At 30.7% G+C, this 18672-nt stretch overlaps 2 protein-coding genes across 2 annotated transcripts; both read left to right on the forward strand.

Annotated features, from left to right (window-relative positions):
• The first annotated feature begins 2553 nt into the window (after positions 1–2553).
• On the forward strand, positions 2554–3705 carry LOC124915945 (leucine-rich repeat protein 1-like). The gene is made up of 6 exons (XM_047456686.1): positions 2554–2768; positions 2845–2916; positions 2999–3142; positions 3258–3329; positions 3419–3474; positions 3587–3705. Exons 1-6 carry the CDS (start codon positions 2554–2556, stop codon positions 3703–3705), a joined length of 678 nt encoding a protein of 225 aa, XP_047312642.1.
• Positions 3706–8034: 4329 nt separating this feature from the next.
• Positions 8035–17440, forward strand: LOC124913728 (ATP synthase subunit epsilon, mitochondrial-like). The gene is made up of 2 exons (XM_047454144.1): positions 8035–8176; positions 17327–17440. The coding sequence occupies exons 1-2, from the start codon at positions 8035–8037 to the stop codon at positions 17395–17397; spliced, it is 213 nt and encodes a 70-aa protein (XP_047310100.1). The 3' UTR covers positions 17398–17440.
• Positions 17441–18672: the final 1232 nt, after the last annotated feature.

Below are 18672 nucleotides of genomic sequence, written 5' to 3' on the forward strand. Positions count from 1 at the left end.
TCTTTTTTTTTCTCTTGAAATCCAAGTTACATAACCCTTCAACTTCTTAGTCTTTAGCTTTACCGTTATTACAACCTTATGTTCCCTTTATTTATAAGAATTAATTATTCTATGTATATATACATTTATAAATAAATAGTTTATCTCTGGTAACTATCCTATCACATTCTTATTAATTATCAACACTTTATTAATTTAAAATATATATTATAATTAACTATTTTAAAACGGTAACATAGGTTTCAATTATAATTAATTTTAATTACTATTAATAAAATATAACCATTAATTCTTTGAAAATTAAAATTCTAAATTTTTTAGTTAATTTTTCGTTTATTATTAATAATAATTTTAGTAACAAACAAATGTTTAATTAAAATTATTATTTTCTAATTTATTTTTAAGATAACGTTTGTATATTGAATATATACAATTTTTCTTAAGAAAAATTACATGTCAATATATATTAACTTATAAAATTAAGCTTTTGACGACCCAATAAAAAATGTTATTAATATATATATATATATATATATATATATATATATATATAATAAAAACTTATCTTTATTATTTGATTCTTCTCTTTTTTTAGATGAATAATTTCAACTTGTCGAAATGACTCATCATCTCTTTTGTAACATCGCAACTCGTATTTTTTAAACATCATAGACTAATATTTTTGAGGATAAAAATATCTAAATAACTTACCACATGAAACCTATTTTATGATTGTTAATTTAAAAGACAAGATTTTCTAACCGTGAATGGATTAAAATATTTGAATCAGATTAACAATAAAAAAAAGGCGAATTTTGAAATTTTAGAACCAGGATTATGTTGGTTTATTTTTAAGTTTATAAGGTTTTTTATTCAGTTTAATGATGAAGTCTACTTCGAAACACAATGTATGATGAAATTAGATTAGCTTGTCTGCTTAGAATTGAATTAAAATTGAAAATATGATTTCAAAAGTTTTTCTTCAAAATCATGTTATGCGTGTTTAGTTATTGAATGTGGAAAGGCTTTTGGTTGTTCTAAATTTAAAAAATAACATTTTGGTTCATTTAAAAATTTGGGGTTTAACATTTGATTTGAAGTTTGTGATATTCTTGATTGTTGTAGCTGTGATTGTGATTTGAAGTTAGTAATATTTTTAAAAAAATATATTTTACTGTTTTGCCCTTCCATGAGAAGGAAGGGATCCGTAGCTCCGAAAAGCCCATGTCCAGGAAAAGCCTACTTTGGCTCAATCCAATCACACTCACATTTTTTATTAAATATTTATCAAGTATTTTTATAATTTAGTTTAAATTTTTAAAAAGTGATTAGTCCCATATTTATTTCCTTTTGCTATTACATTTGAGATTTCAATAATTTTTATTTATTCTCAACCACTTTATATTAATAGAAAAAGATAATTTCTCGTTCTTTTTTGCAAATTTCAAATAACTAAAAAAAGTTATTTCAAACTGTTGTCATATTAATGGTTAGAATTTATTATGTTTGACTAAATAAATAAAAACTAATATAATTTTTTTTATTTTGGAAAGAAACTATCTAATTGTATGTACAAACGTATATACTAATAAGAAGAAAAAAATGTTCACAAAACATTAGAATAGACAAAATCCACAAACAAACATAAAACAAATTCAAAAAAACAAAATTCTATTACAATTTGTTTGTGAATTTTATTTTATTGTAATATTTTTGTGGAGGGTATTTCTTTTTTAAAATAAACAAAAATGAAATTAATAATTAAGTCTTTCGGTTTAATTTTTGATTTAGAATTTAGAATTTTTAAATATAAATAAATATTATAGTAAACATTTAACTATTTTATACATTTTAATATTCAAATATCAGTCTTTAAAATAGATATAATTTTAAAATAATTTATGTTAATGTAAAAAAAGAAAAATTAAAAAAAATCAAATATCAAATACTAAAATAAGATAAAAGAATAGAGAAAGAAGAAATAGATAAAAAGAAATAAATTTATTAATTAATTGATAAAAAAAAAAAGGAGATAGAAAAAATAAATATTAGATTAAATAAAAGTATTTAACACTTTTAGTAAACCAATTCTAAATTAGCCACTTTTTAATAATATGTACGTTTAATTCATATAGTTGTACAAGTATATTAGTTTAAATGAGTTTTGGTTGGTTACATACTAGCTAATTTTGTAATGGTTTAAATTTTTGGAAAAAAAAAATTATGAAAAAAAAAGATAATGCTAGAATTTTCTTTCATTCTTACTCTATCATTGAGATCATGCATTTTCTGAGTTTTTTTTATTGCATTTCATTTATGTGAAGATTATATATATTCATTCATGGAAAAAATAATTTATATTTTCTATTTCATTAATTGTGTAAAATCCAACTTATGATATTATTGAATATAAAAATACTCATGAATACGTTTTAAGTTGACTACCAACTACATTTTTCAAAAAAGTAATGAAACAAAATAAATGTAATTTTAATATATATATATATATATAGTCATTATCTCTATTGTATTTGGAACTACAAACTTCTATCTATGGCTGATATTGTAAATTTTGGCTTTCTTTTGCTATTTTGTTTTGGGTCTTTGGTGGTGAAAGCTTCTAGGTCCGGTGATTTGGACGCGCTTACAGCATTTCATCAGGGAGTATCAGATCCACAAAATGCAATGAAAAGTTGGGATACAAGTCTCTACGACCCTTGTACTTGGTTCCACGTTACTTGCGACAACGATAACCGTGTCATTCGCTTGTATATATAATATCGTGTCATATATTTCTTGCTCTTTCAAATCAATCCTTGAATCGTCTTAAATTTCCTTTTTCAGAGATCTATTTCGATTTGGCTTATCGGGTCATTTAGTTCCTCAACTAGGAAACCTCCACCGCCTACAATACTTGTAAGTATCATATATATGTTCTAGATTTCACTTGAAGGAACTTTTGCTAATGATTTCCTAATAACTAAAAACGTCAATATAGGAACCTTAATGACAATAACTTATATGGCCCAATCCCTCAAGAGCTAGGCAACATGGCTAACCTCAAGAGCTTGAATCTATTTGGAAACCGATTATCCGGGAGGATTCCACCCTCTCTCGGCAAACTACACCTACTTTTCTTCTTGTATGTATCCGATCGAATTCTTGATTTTTTTTTATTGAAATTAGTGATAACTTATGATAATTATATTGACTTATGATAATTATATTGATTTATTGGATTATGATGTTTTTGGAAGCCGTCTCAACAATAACAATCTAACTGGACCTATTCCTAGCGAGCTTGGTGGTATTGCGACGTTGAAAGTTGTGTGAGTATTATATATAAATGCGAAGGCATTTTTTTTAGACTTAGTTTGCATATATTGGCCATTTGAGAATTTACGCCTCTTCTTTTCAGAGATGTGTCGAGCAACAACCTTTGCGGACCTGTTCCTAGGGGCGGTTCATTGTCGCGTATATATTCATATGAGTAGGCAAACTAAAAATCCTAATTCATTAGGGAAATCTTTCTTTATATAATTCATTTGATGTGAGTAAATATTTAATTTCTGAAATGTTATTGCAGCTATCACAACAATCCGAGGATCAACAAATCTTGTTAATGAAGCACGTGATCAGGATTCAACAAATAATTTAGATGGCAAAGATTCAAGCTTAAAATCTATTGTTATATTTCAATGTTAGTGGACCGATAATTATTTTAAGTGTCTATTGTTGCATGTTTTATAATATGAATTTCAAAGGAGAACTTTATATATGAGATTTCTAATTTCACCATATATATATGAATTTCAAAGAACAATAATTTTTTATTAAAAAAATGATACAATTTCTCATTACTTCACCTGAGTGCTAATGAACAAAATCAAATACTTACAAAATAAATTAATGACAATTTTGTTATAACCACGTAATAATATTTTCCTAATCAGAACCTTCGGAGTGAAAATTGAACATTTTATTGCAAAATCGAACATAAAACTTTTAGTTTTGAAGTAATATTTTATTAAATTAAGTTATTATAAGTTAATCAATCAAAAAATACTTTCAAGTTTATAGTAAAATAAATATAATGATCAACTATAATTTTAAAAAAAAAACTAATAAAAAAAACTAATTTTATATTGATTTTCATTAATAAAATAAAATTTTAAGTTAAATTTAGGAGTTTTTACTCTTATATATTTTTTAAAAAAATAATTAACAAAATTAAATTCTTGACACTAAATCAAAGAGGTCAGTGTCGTCCACGTAACTCCATTCTTTTATATGATTTGTATAAGTTACTCAATTATTAATCATCATAGATATTTAAAATGTAATTTAGTATTATGAATTATTATTTAAACTTAGAGCCTAGGCCTAGGCATGTAAACATAAGTATTATTAAAAAGAATTGTGTCATTAAATTATTATTTAATTAAATATACAATAACTATTTTTAGATAGTATAATTATCTGAGATATTCAATTATAATAATATAATATATAATTATTAATAATAAATATATTATTTATTTATAAAAAAATAATATATATATAATTAAAGAGGTTTAATTATAGAATTAATATTTTAATGTTATTTATTTATAAAATATTATTTATTTATGAAATAAATAAATAATATATAAATAATTAATTAATTATGATATATATATAATAAATATTATATTATAATATATTATAATATATATTTAATATATAATATTATAATATATAATATTATAATATATTATATTATATATATTATAATATATTATATTATATTATAATATATTATATATTATATATTATATTATAATATATATGATACAATATATTATATATATATTATATAATATATTATATTATATATATATATATTATTATAATATTTTATATTATATATATATTATAATAATATTATATATTATATATTATAATATAATATAATTTATATTATAATATATTATTATATATCTTTATATATATTAATAGACGAAAAAAACCTTTCATGCTTTTCTAGTTGGTATTGACATAAAGTTATTCGAAGTATTATAGTTCACAAATAGAATTTGAAAAGGGATAAGAAATTTTATAACATATAAAAATGTAGGTTAACCAATTATAAAACTTAACTATAATTTAAAGTTTCATATTGTCTAAAACGAAGGTTTTAATTTCTTTTGGTAAAATTTTTGGACTAGGACCAAAACAGTAAAACTAGTATATAAACTGTTGGGGAATGTCTCCTCTATAAACATGTGTGCATACATTGATAAACCATGAATGTTTGTATCTATTATTCTTGTAATTAAGTGCCTTAGCGAAGGCATCATAGTAATCCCAATAATTGAATTTAATTGTCGTTGTTTTATTAAACGATAATTCTCTTTCTTTCATTGGGGATATTCCCCAATCTTCTAAGGATATCGCCATTTTATGATCATTTTGTTGAAATTATAAATTTCTTTATTTGCGCTAGAGAAGTGTGATATTTCACACGTTCCGCTTTGAACAAGTATGTTCGTAAAACATCCGGGACTTATAAGTCCTCGATGGTATGGACGAATTATCCAAATACCTCTGCATTATTGTCCATGGCTCATTTTTCTATCTGAGGTTTTTTTCATTTAGGATAAATATAATTTCTTTGTATTCATTTCTTTTAAATCCAATATTATTGGATTATGTTTCATCATCGCCAAGTATTTTGGCATAAGTGGACTAGTCATTTTGACTCTAGGGATCTTGAGAGAGATCCATCGCTACGAGCTTCTATTTCCCATATCCAGATATAATCTTTGGTGTTCTACCTCGGCCTCTTCCTCTAAGAGAGGAGGGTCCCCTTCCTCTATTTGAGAAATTTTCAAAACCCCTTATGCTAATTCCTGTTAATTTAAAAATTCACGAGTCAAGAAATCAATAAGATTATTATCTTTCTCTTTTTTATACGATATTTTAAAATTAAATGGGGCCAAATGAGCTTGCTATCTGGCAAACATTTATATTATACATCATGTTTGAAATATTTTTGAAACATAAATTTAGTTGCGTTGTAGTCTGTTAATATAATAAATTTTTGATTATATAAATCATCTTACAATTTTAAAACGCATTTTACTATAGCAAGTATTTCTTTGGCAATTGTTGCATAATTCTTTTGGGGGCTTCATTCCATTTTCCAGAATGGAATCTGACAAGATAAACTTATTTTGTTCTTGGATTTATTTGAGTTAATATTCCTCCGAATCCTATATCAAACACATCAGTTTCAATTACCTTCTCCCAATTTGGGTTACTTATCATCAAGCAAGGAAGTACTTTGACCTTATTTTTTATACTTTTAATTACTTCTGTATGGTTATTTGACCATGGTACATGGTTTCTCTTAAGCCTATCATATAAGATTGTTGTATCTTCAGTTAATATTTTATAATAGGGAGCCACATAATTGAGGTTGCCTAAGAATCTATGTAACTGTGTTTTATCAGTAATTATATTTAGGAAATTTTCTACAAATTATATGTTTCTATTAATAGAAATAATGTTTCATTTTTCAATGATCTGGCTTAAATATCTTATTCTTGTCTTGAAAAGTTCTATTTTTGGTTTAGAAATTACTAATCCGTTTTGAGTTATTATTGTTTTAAACATATTTAAATGTTTAAAGTTGGTTTCAATTGTTTTTGAATAAACTAGTATATCACCAATATAAACAATTATGAATGTACTATAAAGATTGATAATTTTATTCATTATCTTTTAGAATTTTTAGGGAGCATTTTTAATCCGAATGACAGCACATTCCATTCGTAATGTCATGGGACATTGAAAGTTGTCTTATACCTATCAGACTCTTCATTATAATTTGCCAATATCCCAATTTTAAATAAAATTTTGAAAAAAATTAAACTATCATATAAAAAGTTGTACATGACCAAGGGGATTGTGATGGACTTATTAGCCCTTTTTGTAGAAGAGTGTCTTTATCTCTTTTTTTTACATAATTCTACATATTCTGAATTCATTTGGAAAGGTCTTGCCTTGGGAAGAATATTAGTTTCATTAAAAGAATCTTCATAGGGTAGTGAAACAATGTGTTTCTTTCTATCCCAGAATGCATTAGGATGTTCATTATAAATGTTTATTAAAATTTGTTCCCTTAGTAAAGCAATTTTTTCTTGTAATCTGGGGTTCCCTAATTGCTCATCAATTGTTACAAGACTTATTTCTTGTTTTAAAAAATATATTTGATCTTTTTTTGCTTTGATATTGTCATATATAATGTAACATTTTAGTAAATGGTTCAATAATAAATTCTAGAAAAATATCATTTTCTGAAAAGTTCCTATAATGCCTTTACTATCGATTTTCTTAATTGGGTAAATAGTATTTAAAAATAAGGTACCAAGTATACCTGGTTAGAAATATCTTTAGTAAATATAAAACTTTGGATAATGCAATTATTATCAGTACAAATGTAGGCTTTAGAAAGTTTATATTGAATTTGGAGTTTATCTCCACCTTCATGCCACAAGGTATGACTTATTTTATAAAAATATCTAGTAGAAATTAATCATTTTTGCATAACATTTAAATCTGCTCCGTTATCAACAATAGCAATAAATGACCTTGTATAATGATTATCTATTAGAAGGGATATTTTTATGTGCCATTTCTGTGATTTGACCATTTCTTTTGTGGATAAGAAATTTTCTGAGAAAATGTTTTCTTTAATTTCTATTTTCTCTTTTATTTCGTCATAAGTTTGATTGTTTTTTTCAGGTTTACCTTCAAGTTTAGTTATTCTTGATACATGTATAACATTTTTCTTTTTTAATATTTTAATTTCTAAAGTAATAGGAAGTGTCACAACTGTAGAAAATTTGGACACACATCAAAATATTGCTGGGCAAAGAAAAAAATTAATAATCTTGAAATCTCAGAAAACAAAAAAAAATTAATAATTCAAACTCTATAAATATAAAAAAGAGATAGAGAGTATCGGAGAAGGCGTAAAGCGGCGATTAGATGGCTTCCAATGCGGCGGTGCCTTTTTGGAGATCTGTAGGGATGACATACATAATATATTCAAACTTGTGCGCAAATCTTGTTAGGAACGGTCTTAAGGAGCCCTATAAGACCGAAGTCCTAATTCATGAGAAAATTCACTTCACCGTTTGTTGGTTCAAATTATTTTGAATAAGTGTCAAAGTAGTTTGACTATTGAAATTTTGATGATGAATGTATATAAAACTCAATCTATGTCGTCTAATTGTTTTTAGTGCAAGTGTATCGAAAATAGGTTATATTAGACTTAGTCTTAATGAGGCTCATTAGACAGATTTGGCATTAGATGCATTGAGTTGGACGTAGTTAGACGTGCAGTCTAACTAGTGAGAGTTAGACGTGCAGTATGACTATCGGAGTTAGACGTGCAGTCTGACTAGTGGAGTTAGACGTGCAGTCTGACTCGCGGAGTTAGACGTGCAGTCTGACTCGCGGAGTTAGACGTGCAGTCTAACTAGCGGAGTTAGACGTGCAGTCTAACTAGAAGAGTTAGACGTGCAGTCTAACTAGTGAGAGTTAGACGTGTAGTTTAACTCCTTCATATTAGTCTAAAGGGATATATAGTTAGACGTGTAGTCTAACTAATAGAAGTTAGACGTGCAGTCTAACTCCTTCAGATTAGTCTGAAGGGATGTGATATTAGATGTGTTGTCTAATTCCATTAGACCAGGTGGTCTAATGGCGTCTAATTTCATTAAACGAGGTCGTCTAAGTGATATACGTCTAATGCTAGACTTAAGCAGTTGCTTGAAGCTAGCACCCGTCTACCCACGATCAACTAGTTGTACGCTACTCATGCTCCACTTTTCTGTGAAGATCTGTATGACAGCCAGTTGCAACCAATTGATTAATGCCACATAAGCAAATATTCTTCTTACTACTTGTTTTTGCAGGAATATCCTTGAAGAATATTTGGCGCACTACCAGATTGGTACGGCCACGATCCTAGTGCTCAGAGTCTAATGTGTACTATGGAGGCGCAACAATGGAAGCTCGCCACGTGTCATTATGGAAGATTCGGCCGTTGGTACCTGACCCTTATTTAAAGATCCTCAAGGACAACGGAAGAATCATCGATCTATCGAAACTCAGATTATTCTATCTTAACTATCATATTGAGAGAGTTGATTTCTTGCTTTTACTGTGTGTACAATCAAGAGAGAGTTAGAATCAAAGCACTGTTTTAGCTGAGTGATATTCTTCATCATATTATAAGTTGAACAGAGTCTATTCTGTTCAACACTGAGCTATTCGTACAACTGTATTTGATTCGTTGAAAGTGTAGTGAATCCTTCCGGTGGTTGGAAGAAGGGGTGACGTAGAAGAGTTAACTCCGAACATCCATAAACAAACTGTTGTATTGTTTCTTTCTGTCATCTTTTCTTTCTTAGTTCTTAGCTGCAAACATTTCCGCACTTGAATTGTTCAACAGTTTACAAGGGTTTGCGCAGAATAGAAAGTGATCTAAATCCATAACAGGATTTCTATCAAATCGTTTTTCCTAAGCCGTTATCAATCGCCAGACCCCGTCTCTATTGATTACGCCAATCCTATCAATTGGTATCAGAGCTCTATTTTCTATTCTCAAGCTTAAATAACCTTAATCATGTATATTATCAACGAGATCCCTATTCTGTCAAAAGATAATTGTGACTATTGGATGATGAGAATGCAAGCTCACTTGGCTGCTCTTGATTACGATATGTGGAGCGTCATTACTAACGGCCCCATAAAGTTTTTGAAGTCAAGAAGTGAGTGGACTACTGAAGATAAGATGACCAATAACCTGGATAATGTGGCCAGAAATATTCTTTATCAAACGATCAACATGAACATATTCTACGAAATCAAGTCATGTTCCTCTACTAAAGAAATGTGGGAGAAGCTGACTCAGATTTTTGGCAGAAACGCTCAAGCAAAGAAGAATAAAAAAGACCATAAAGTTTTCATGTGTGTTGAAAACAAATTCAAATGGGCAGACAACAATTCAGAGGAGTCTCCTTCTGAAAAAGAGACTGAAGTTGTAACATGCTTGATGGCAGACGACCAATCCAAGGTAAATGATATTTCTACACCAGAATTTACCAACGAAGAGTTAACTACTGCACTCAATGAAATGGCCATTGAGTACAAGAAGTTATCAGACTCGTTTTATGAGATGAAAGTGAAATATGAAGCTAACATGTTGTCCTTTCATAAAACTTCTGAAACAAACGTTTTTGAAAAGAAAGAAATAGAGATCTCATCTGAGAATGAGATGCTCAAAGAACAAATTCAAACTCTTTCTGCTGAAAACAAATGGCTAAACTATGTAGTTAGTGCATGGACAAGGTCTGGAGATGCTATAAAATATCAGATCAGCATGTTAAAACCTGCTGGATCTAGATTTTGTTTAGGATTTGATGGCGTTGACCCAAACCAATCTTGCAAAAAGTCAAACTCATCAAATAACAAGTTTAAGCCAATAAGCTTTGTTAAAGGAAGTCTGACTGATATTGAACCTAATCCTATTCGTGAAGAAGTAGCTTTCAAGAATGAAATAATTTATGTTCCGCCGACCGTTAGTTGGCTGAAAAATAAATTGGAAGTAGCTAACAGGTCTGGCAACCTAAAACCTGACTCAAAGTCAAGGAGCTTTAAAAGAAAATCTTCTTGAAAAACTAAGGGATCAGTGGCTAGTAGAAAAGCATCCGCTATGTCAAAATCATACGCACTAATTACTAAACAAAACGGGAAATACATTAAAATAACCTAAATATGGATTCCTAAGGGACTGATTGACCGATGACCCAATTGAATGTGGGTACCAAAAGATTGTAAATATTGTTTTGTGTAGGTACAAGTGAATGATGGTCTTGAGGAATCTGTGTGATATCTAGATAGCGGTTGTTCAAGGCAGATGACAGGAAACAGACGGCTTCTCACCTATATAGCATATTACTCAGGACCTAAGATCACTTTTGGTGATAACAAGAAGAGTAAGACCATAGGTAAGGGTAAGATTATCCATGGTAATCTAACCATTAATGATGTGTTACTTGTGGACAACTTGTGCTATAACCTGATCAGTATTAGTCAACTATGTGATAATGGCTTGTTAGTCGATTTTTAAACTCATGCATGCTTAGTTAAGGATCAACATGGTAATACTTTGCTAACTGGTAGTAGAGTAGGAAATTCATATAAAATGAACTAGCTAAAAGAATCTTCTAATCCTATGTGCATGATTGCCGAGAATGACAAGAAATGGTTATGGCATAAAAGGTTGAACCATTTAAACTTCAAAACCATCAACAACATTTGTTCAAACAATTTAGTTATTGGTTTACCTAAACTTCAGTTTTAAAAGAACAATGTATGCTCTACTTGCCAGTTAGGCAAACATGGCAGATCATCGTTCAAAAGTAAAGGGAAATCTCAATCCAGCCATTGCTTAGAATTGTTACATATGGATCTGTTTGATAAAATTACTGTAAATAATCTAGGAGGAATGAAATTTTCCCTAATTGTTATTGATGATTTTTCTCGATTTACATGGGTAGCATTTTTTCCATCAAAGGATAAAACTGCTGAAAATTTTATTAGAATATTTAAAAGAATTCAGAATCAGAAATCTTTGAATATTGCATGCATTAGAAGTGACCAGGGAACTGAGTTCACTAACAGATACCTATCATCTTATCTCGAGGAGTCCAGAATTAGGCACAAGTTGTCTAGTGCCAGAACTCCACAGCAAAATGGAGTTGCTGAGAGAAGAGTGAGGACTTTGAAGGAAGCAGCGAGATCTATGCTGGCTTAATCAGATGTACCTCAGATGTTCTGGGTAGAAGCCATAAACACTCCTTGTTACACACAAAATCGGTCAATAATTAACATACGTTTTGATAAAACTCCCTATGAACTGTATTATGGAAGAATTCCCACAATTTCTTACTTTAAAGTATTCGTGTGTAAATGTATTATTCATAACAATGGAAAGGTTTATTTGACCGCTTTTGATGCTAAAGCAGATTAGGGATTCATGTTGGTATATTTCTCAATAAGCAAGGCTTACATAGTATATAACAACATAACACAAACCGTTGAGGAATCCCTCCATGTAGTCTTTGATGAACCTATTGAGAGCAAATCCATTAATCTCATTGATCTTGCTGAGAGATTAGAAGCGACAAGTCTTGAGTCTGTGAGTGAGGAAGAACGGATTTCGTTGTCTGACCTAGTGGCTGATCCGGTTGAGGTTCAACCAGTCGTACAAACTCATGTTCAACAAAATATTGAGAATTTAGATGTCGCGGAGTCACCCGTTCAGATGACCAATCCCTTTGGATCCAACTTCAGATGGAACATGAATCATCCACCTGAATTGATCATCGAAAATCCTTTCTCTCCTTGAAGGAAAAGACGTCAATTGATGGATGAAATGGCCAATTCTGCTTTTATTTCTCAGATTGAACCCAGGAAAATTGGTGAAGCAGTAGTTAATCCTGATTGGATAAATGTTATACAAGAGGACTTAAACCAATTTGTGAGAAATAAAGTGTGGCATCTAACTCCTAGACCGACTGACTAGTCAATCATAGGAACAAGATGGGTCTTTTGAAATAAGCTTAGTGAAGATGGCTTAGTTATTAGAAACAAAGCCCGTCTAGTTGCTCAAGGATACAGACAAGAGGAAGGTATCGACTTTGATGAGTCTTTTGCACCTGTAGCAAGACTTGAGGCAATTAGAATCTTCATGGCATATGCATCATTTAAGAACTTTAAAGTTTTTCAAATGGATATAAAGAGTGCATTTTTAAATGGTAAATTAAATGAAGATGTCTATGTTGAACAACCCCCTAGTTTTGTAGATCATACGTCACCAAATCATTTTTATAAACTTGACAAAGCCCTGTATGGTCTGAAACAAGCTCCTAGAGCTTGGTATGACACTTTAACTGAATTTCAGTTTAATAATGATTTTGTTATTGGAACTGTGGATAAAACCTTGTTTGGACTCACTAAAGATTCTCACATCCTACTTGTTCAAATATATGTTGATGACATTATATTTGACTCAACTAATCCAAATTGTGTGAGAAATTTGCTAAGCTGATGCAAGACAGATTTGAAATGAACATGATGGGAGAATTAACATTCTTCCTTGGGCTTCAAGTCCGTCAGTTGGAGAAAGGAACCTTCATCAATCAGGCCAAGTATACCAAAGAACTGCTAAAGAAGTTTGGGATGGAGAACTGCTCTGCCGCAGCCACTCCAATGAGCTCCTCTAGTAAATTGGATAAAGATGAAGGTGGCCAAAGTGTAGATGTCACAGCCTATAGAGGACTTATCGGATCATTACTCTATGTGACTGTTAGTAGACCAGACATTCAATTTTCTATTGGTGTCTATGGAAGATTTCAGGCCAAGCCTAAACTCTCTCACTTTATTGCTGCTAAACGCATTCTTAAATATTTAAAGGGAACTCAAAATGTGGGACTGTGATATCCGAAGGATTCCAGTTTCAATTTGACCAGTTTCTTAGATGTAGATTATGCAGGGTACAAAATTGATAGAAAGAGCACAAGTGGAACTTGCCAGCTCCTAGGAGATTGTCTTATCTCATGGTTCAGCAAGAAGTAGACGTCGGTTGCCACGTCTACAGCTGAAGCAGAGTACCTCGCTACTGGCAGTTGTTTCTCTCAACTTTTGTGGGCTCAACAACAGCTCAGGGACTATGGGATTGAAGCTGAAGAATCTCCAATTTTCTACGATAACACTAGTGTCATTACAATCACCTATAATCTAGTTATGTATTCTCGGACAAAGAATATCGAAGTCAGGCTTCATTTTATCCAAGAACACGTCAATTAGAAGCAGATTCGTCTTGAATATATTCCTACAGATCAACAAACAGCAGATATCTTCATGAAGCCTCTGTCCGAAGCTAAGTTTTCTCATTTTAGAAACATTTTAGGTCTTGTTGATCTTGATTGATGTTGTTATGTGCATAAATTGAGGGGGAACATGTTGTTCAAAGTGTAAGTGGACAGACAATAAGACAGAGGTCTTAATACGTCCAATAAACTAGAAGCTTAAGAAGCATAACTACTTAGACGTACGTCTACTCTGGCAGTTTTTTTTCTTCTCTTAGGAAATTTTGTCTTGGTTTATAACTTGCGTGGTTAGATGTACACGTCTAATAAGACATTATATGTTTTTATGTCTAGAGCTAGTGGAAGCTCACGTCTAACCAGACACACGTAAATCACGTGCTGTTTATGCACAATTAGACGCGTCGTCTAATAGACAGATTTTCCAAGTAGAAGTGCAAAAATGTGAAAAGTAGAATAAACGTCTAACTACTTGTGTACTTATATTTTAAATTTTCTGGCTATTTGGATAGCTGTCATCTGCATATGAATCTGTCCATGTATTCTTTCCCGCCTAAAATGAATCAGTCACCTCTCAAATAAATTGAAGACATGTGTCTCTCAAATTGTCAAGAGTGACTGACATTTGTGATATTATTTCCATTTATATGTCTAATATTAACTGCATGCTTTCATGATTAACATTAATAGGTGTGTTCCTAGGGAATAGGTCTATGACTCTTTGACAGTTGATATAATCATTAGATATTAACTACACGTTAGGTTCTTGATATTTAATGAAGGGTATTACTCAAATGGTTGAGTATTCCTAAATCCGTATCGCTCTCTCTAAAATTCGAATCGTCAAAATGACTTCCTTCTCTCCAAAATCTCTGCAAGTAGATTTCCAGTATGTGTATTCTACTCCAATCCGTGGAATGGTTCAAATGTTTGAATCATTAGAAACCTCAAAGTTGAAGAAGTTTCTTTGCCCCCACTACATCTATCACGAACAGATCTTTCGTGAGTTCTTTGAAACTGCTAAGTTTTACAACGACAAATATATCTACTGGATTGTTCTAGGAAAAATGATTTGTTTTGATGAAGATACATTTAGCATGTTCTTTCTTCTCCCAACCGTGGGAATCCACGAGTTTCCTCCCTCCTCTCCTGAAATCCGGTCAGAGATGATGAATGTCTTCTTATACGCGAACCTTCCAGTGAAGAATCACGGGAAGAGTAGCTTCTTGAAAGTCGAGTTTGCCTTACTCAGTGACATCATCTCCAAATCCCTCCTTGAAAAGAATTCCTCCTACACGTACTGTTCAAAAGTCTTTGAGATGATGGTGGCCATCACAAAGGGTGTTTCCATCAACTGGAAGAAAGTCCTCTTCGAGAACCTAGTTAGAATGCTCTGTGTCAGGAAGACGATCTTCGGTTTTGATGGTCCTCTTGGCGCATTTTTTGTTGTCTTCTCGATGAATATGGTATTGGGTATCATTCAACCTCCAAAACCCTGAACAACTAGAAGGTTGTTGATTATGTCCTTAGGGTAAAAAGGCTTAAATCGAAGAAAATGGACAGAGGTGTCTACAACTCCGCTCTAACCGCGGTCTTAGAGATTTCTTAGATTGTAGATTCGTCTTTCCTGATGATGTTAAAAAGGGGGAAGAGAGAAAGAGAGAAAGAGAGAAAGAGAGAAAGAGGAGGATATGAATTATTTTTTGTTTTGATGCTTTGTATTCCTCTTGAAAAACATTCCATGTTTTATCTGACATGTTTATTTGTTAATGGTATTGGTGGTATTACTTATGAACTTGTCTTTGAATATTGGTTTTGAAAAGTTTTTATGTAAGATTGATGAACAAGTTATACTTCTTATTTGTTATCTATGCAGAGGTTTTAACATCATCATCAAAAAAGGGGAAATTGTTGGGTCAAATTATTTTGACTAAGTGTCAAAGTAGTTTGACTATTAGAATTTTGATGATGAATATATATAAAACTCAATCTATGCCGTCTAATTGTTTTTGGTGCATGTGTATCGAAAATAGGTTATATTAGACTTAGTCTTAATGAGGCTCATTAGACTGATTTGACAATAGATGCATTGGGTTGGACGTAGTTAGACGTGCAGTCTAACTAGTGAGAGTTAGACGTGCAGTCTAACTAGCGGAGTTAGACGTGCAGTCTAACTAGAGGAGTTAGACGTGCAGTCTAACTAGCGGAGTTAGACGTGCAGTCTAACTAGCGGAGTTAGACGTGCAGTCTAACTAGCGGAGTTAGACGTGCAGTCTAACTAGCGGAGTTAGACGTGCAGTCTAACTAGTGAGAGTTAGACGTGTAGTCTAAGTTTTTCAGATTAGTCTGAAGGGATGTATAGTTAGACCTATAGTCTAACTAATGGAAGTTAGGCATGCAGTCTAACTCCTTCAGATTAGTCTGAAGGGATGTGATATTAGACGTGTTGTCTAATTCCATTAGACCAGGTGGTCAAATGGATCCTGATATTAGACGGGGGCGTCTAATGTCATTAGACGAGGTCATCTAAGTGAAATAGGTCTAATGCTAGACTTAAGTAGTTGCTTGAAGCTAACACCCGTCTACCCATGATCAACTAGTTGTACGCTACTCCTGCTCCACTTTCCTGTAAAGATCTGTACGACAACTAGTTGCAATCAATTGATTAATGCCACGTAAGCAAATATTCTGCTCACTACTTGTTTTTGCAAGAATATCCTTGAAGAATATTTGGCGCACTACCAGATTGGTACAGTCACGATCCTAGTGCTCAGAGTCTGATGTGTACTATGGAGGCGCTCCAATGGAATCTCGCCACATGTCATTATGGAAGATTCGACCGTTGGTCATGACCCTTATTTAAAGATCCTCAAGGACAACGGAAGAATCATCGATCTATCAATACTCAGATAATTCTATCTTAACTATCATATTGAGAGAGCTGCTTTTTTGTTTTTACTGTGTGTTCAATCAAGAGAGAGTTAGAATCAAAGCACTGTTTTAGTTGAGTGATATTCTTCATCATATTGTAAGTTGAACAGAGTCTGTTCTGTTCAACAGTGAGCTATTCGTGTAACTGTATTTGATTCATTGAAAGTTTAGTGAATCCTTCCGGTGGTTGAAAGAAGGGGTGACGTAGGAGAGTTAACTTCGAACATCCATAAACAAATTGTTGTGTTGTTTCTTTTTGTCATCTTTTCTTTCTTAGTTCTTAGCTTCAAACCCAAGCAAACATTTCCGCACTTGAATCGTTCAAGAGTTTGCAAGGGTTTGCATAGAATAGAAAGTGATCTAAATCCTTAACAGGATTTCTATCAAATCGTTTTTCCTAAGCCGTTATCAATCGCTAGACCCTATCTCTATTGATTACGCCGATCCTATCACCATTTTCAAATGGGCTGATGGAAAACTTCAAAAGACAACCACACGATCGGACACTCCATATGAATGATGCATGAAGATGTAGTTGAGTTTTTAGCCTTCGAGAATTTATTTTATGGAGGTCTCTTCCATTTCATTAGTTTGATGTCATGATGCATTTCTTTGTCAATAATGGTATAAACAAACACTTTAGAAAAATATATTATTATTATTATCTTGATTTGAGTATTCTTTAATAAGATTTGTCTAGTGAAAAAAAACATGTATTTTCATGTTCATGATATATGAAAGAATATTATATTTCTAGTTTGATCAAAAGTATTCAAGCTTATAATTTGAAAATTACTTTTTTTTCAAAAAAATATATAAATTATATATTTATATATACTCATTTTATCTGGACAACATAAATAATTATTTTAATATATTCAAAGTTTTTAACGAAAATAGACCAAAAACTGAATATAATTATCTCGTATATCATTAAAATTTATTTGAGTTTAAAATTTTACAAAGTGAATTTTCTTAATAAATAAATAAATTTGTGTACATTATTTTTAAGCGTAACACTAATAATCTTCCAAGTCAATACAATTAAGTTGTCCCATTGAATCTAGTTCTTGGAATTTCTAGTTTGCATATATTGAGTTTTCCTTCATACCAACTAATAGTAGACTCATGTCTTAAAAGACTTTTAAACTAACTCTCTATTCAATAATTTAGTTAGTGGATCCACAATGTTATCTTTGACTAATATAACCAAATGTGTTAACTCTATTAGAAAGTATAGTCTAATGATATTATGTCTAAAACGTGTATATCTAAATTTTTCATTTACTCTAAGCTTGTTCAATTTCATATTACTATCACAATAATTAGATATTTCATTTTAGAGAATTTTCTAATATCTTCTAATAAGCATAATTATTCATACATACTTATCATTTAAATATTTTTTGTGGAAAATATAATTTATTTTGCTAACTAATAGACAAAATGTCTTTGAACTATTATGTCTTCGTGTAAACAATTACATATTTAACAAAAAAAAAAATATTTTTCGTTAGAAGATTTCCACCTATATAGTACACTTTCAAGTGTAAAAATATTCACTTGTAGAAATAAAGTCTTTCATATCACTTTATCATTTGATAACATGATACCTTATTTAGTACAACTCACATCCTTAGTGGATTTAATCATTTTTATCGTAATTTCTAATGATAAAAATATTTCATAAACACAAATAATAAAATAACCACTTTCATTATTTTCATGATATACACAATTGTCACATTTATTGACTTTTCAGCTAAAATCAAAATATGATCAAAATTTTCATACC

This window comes from Impatiens glandulifera, chromosome 9 (assembly GCF_907164915.1).
Source record: "Impatiens glandulifera chromosome 9, dImpGla2.1, whole genome shotgun sequence".
Classification (NCBI taxonomy): Eukaryota; Viridiplantae; Streptophyta; class Magnoliopsida; order Ericales; family Balsaminaceae; genus Impatiens; species Impatiens glandulifera.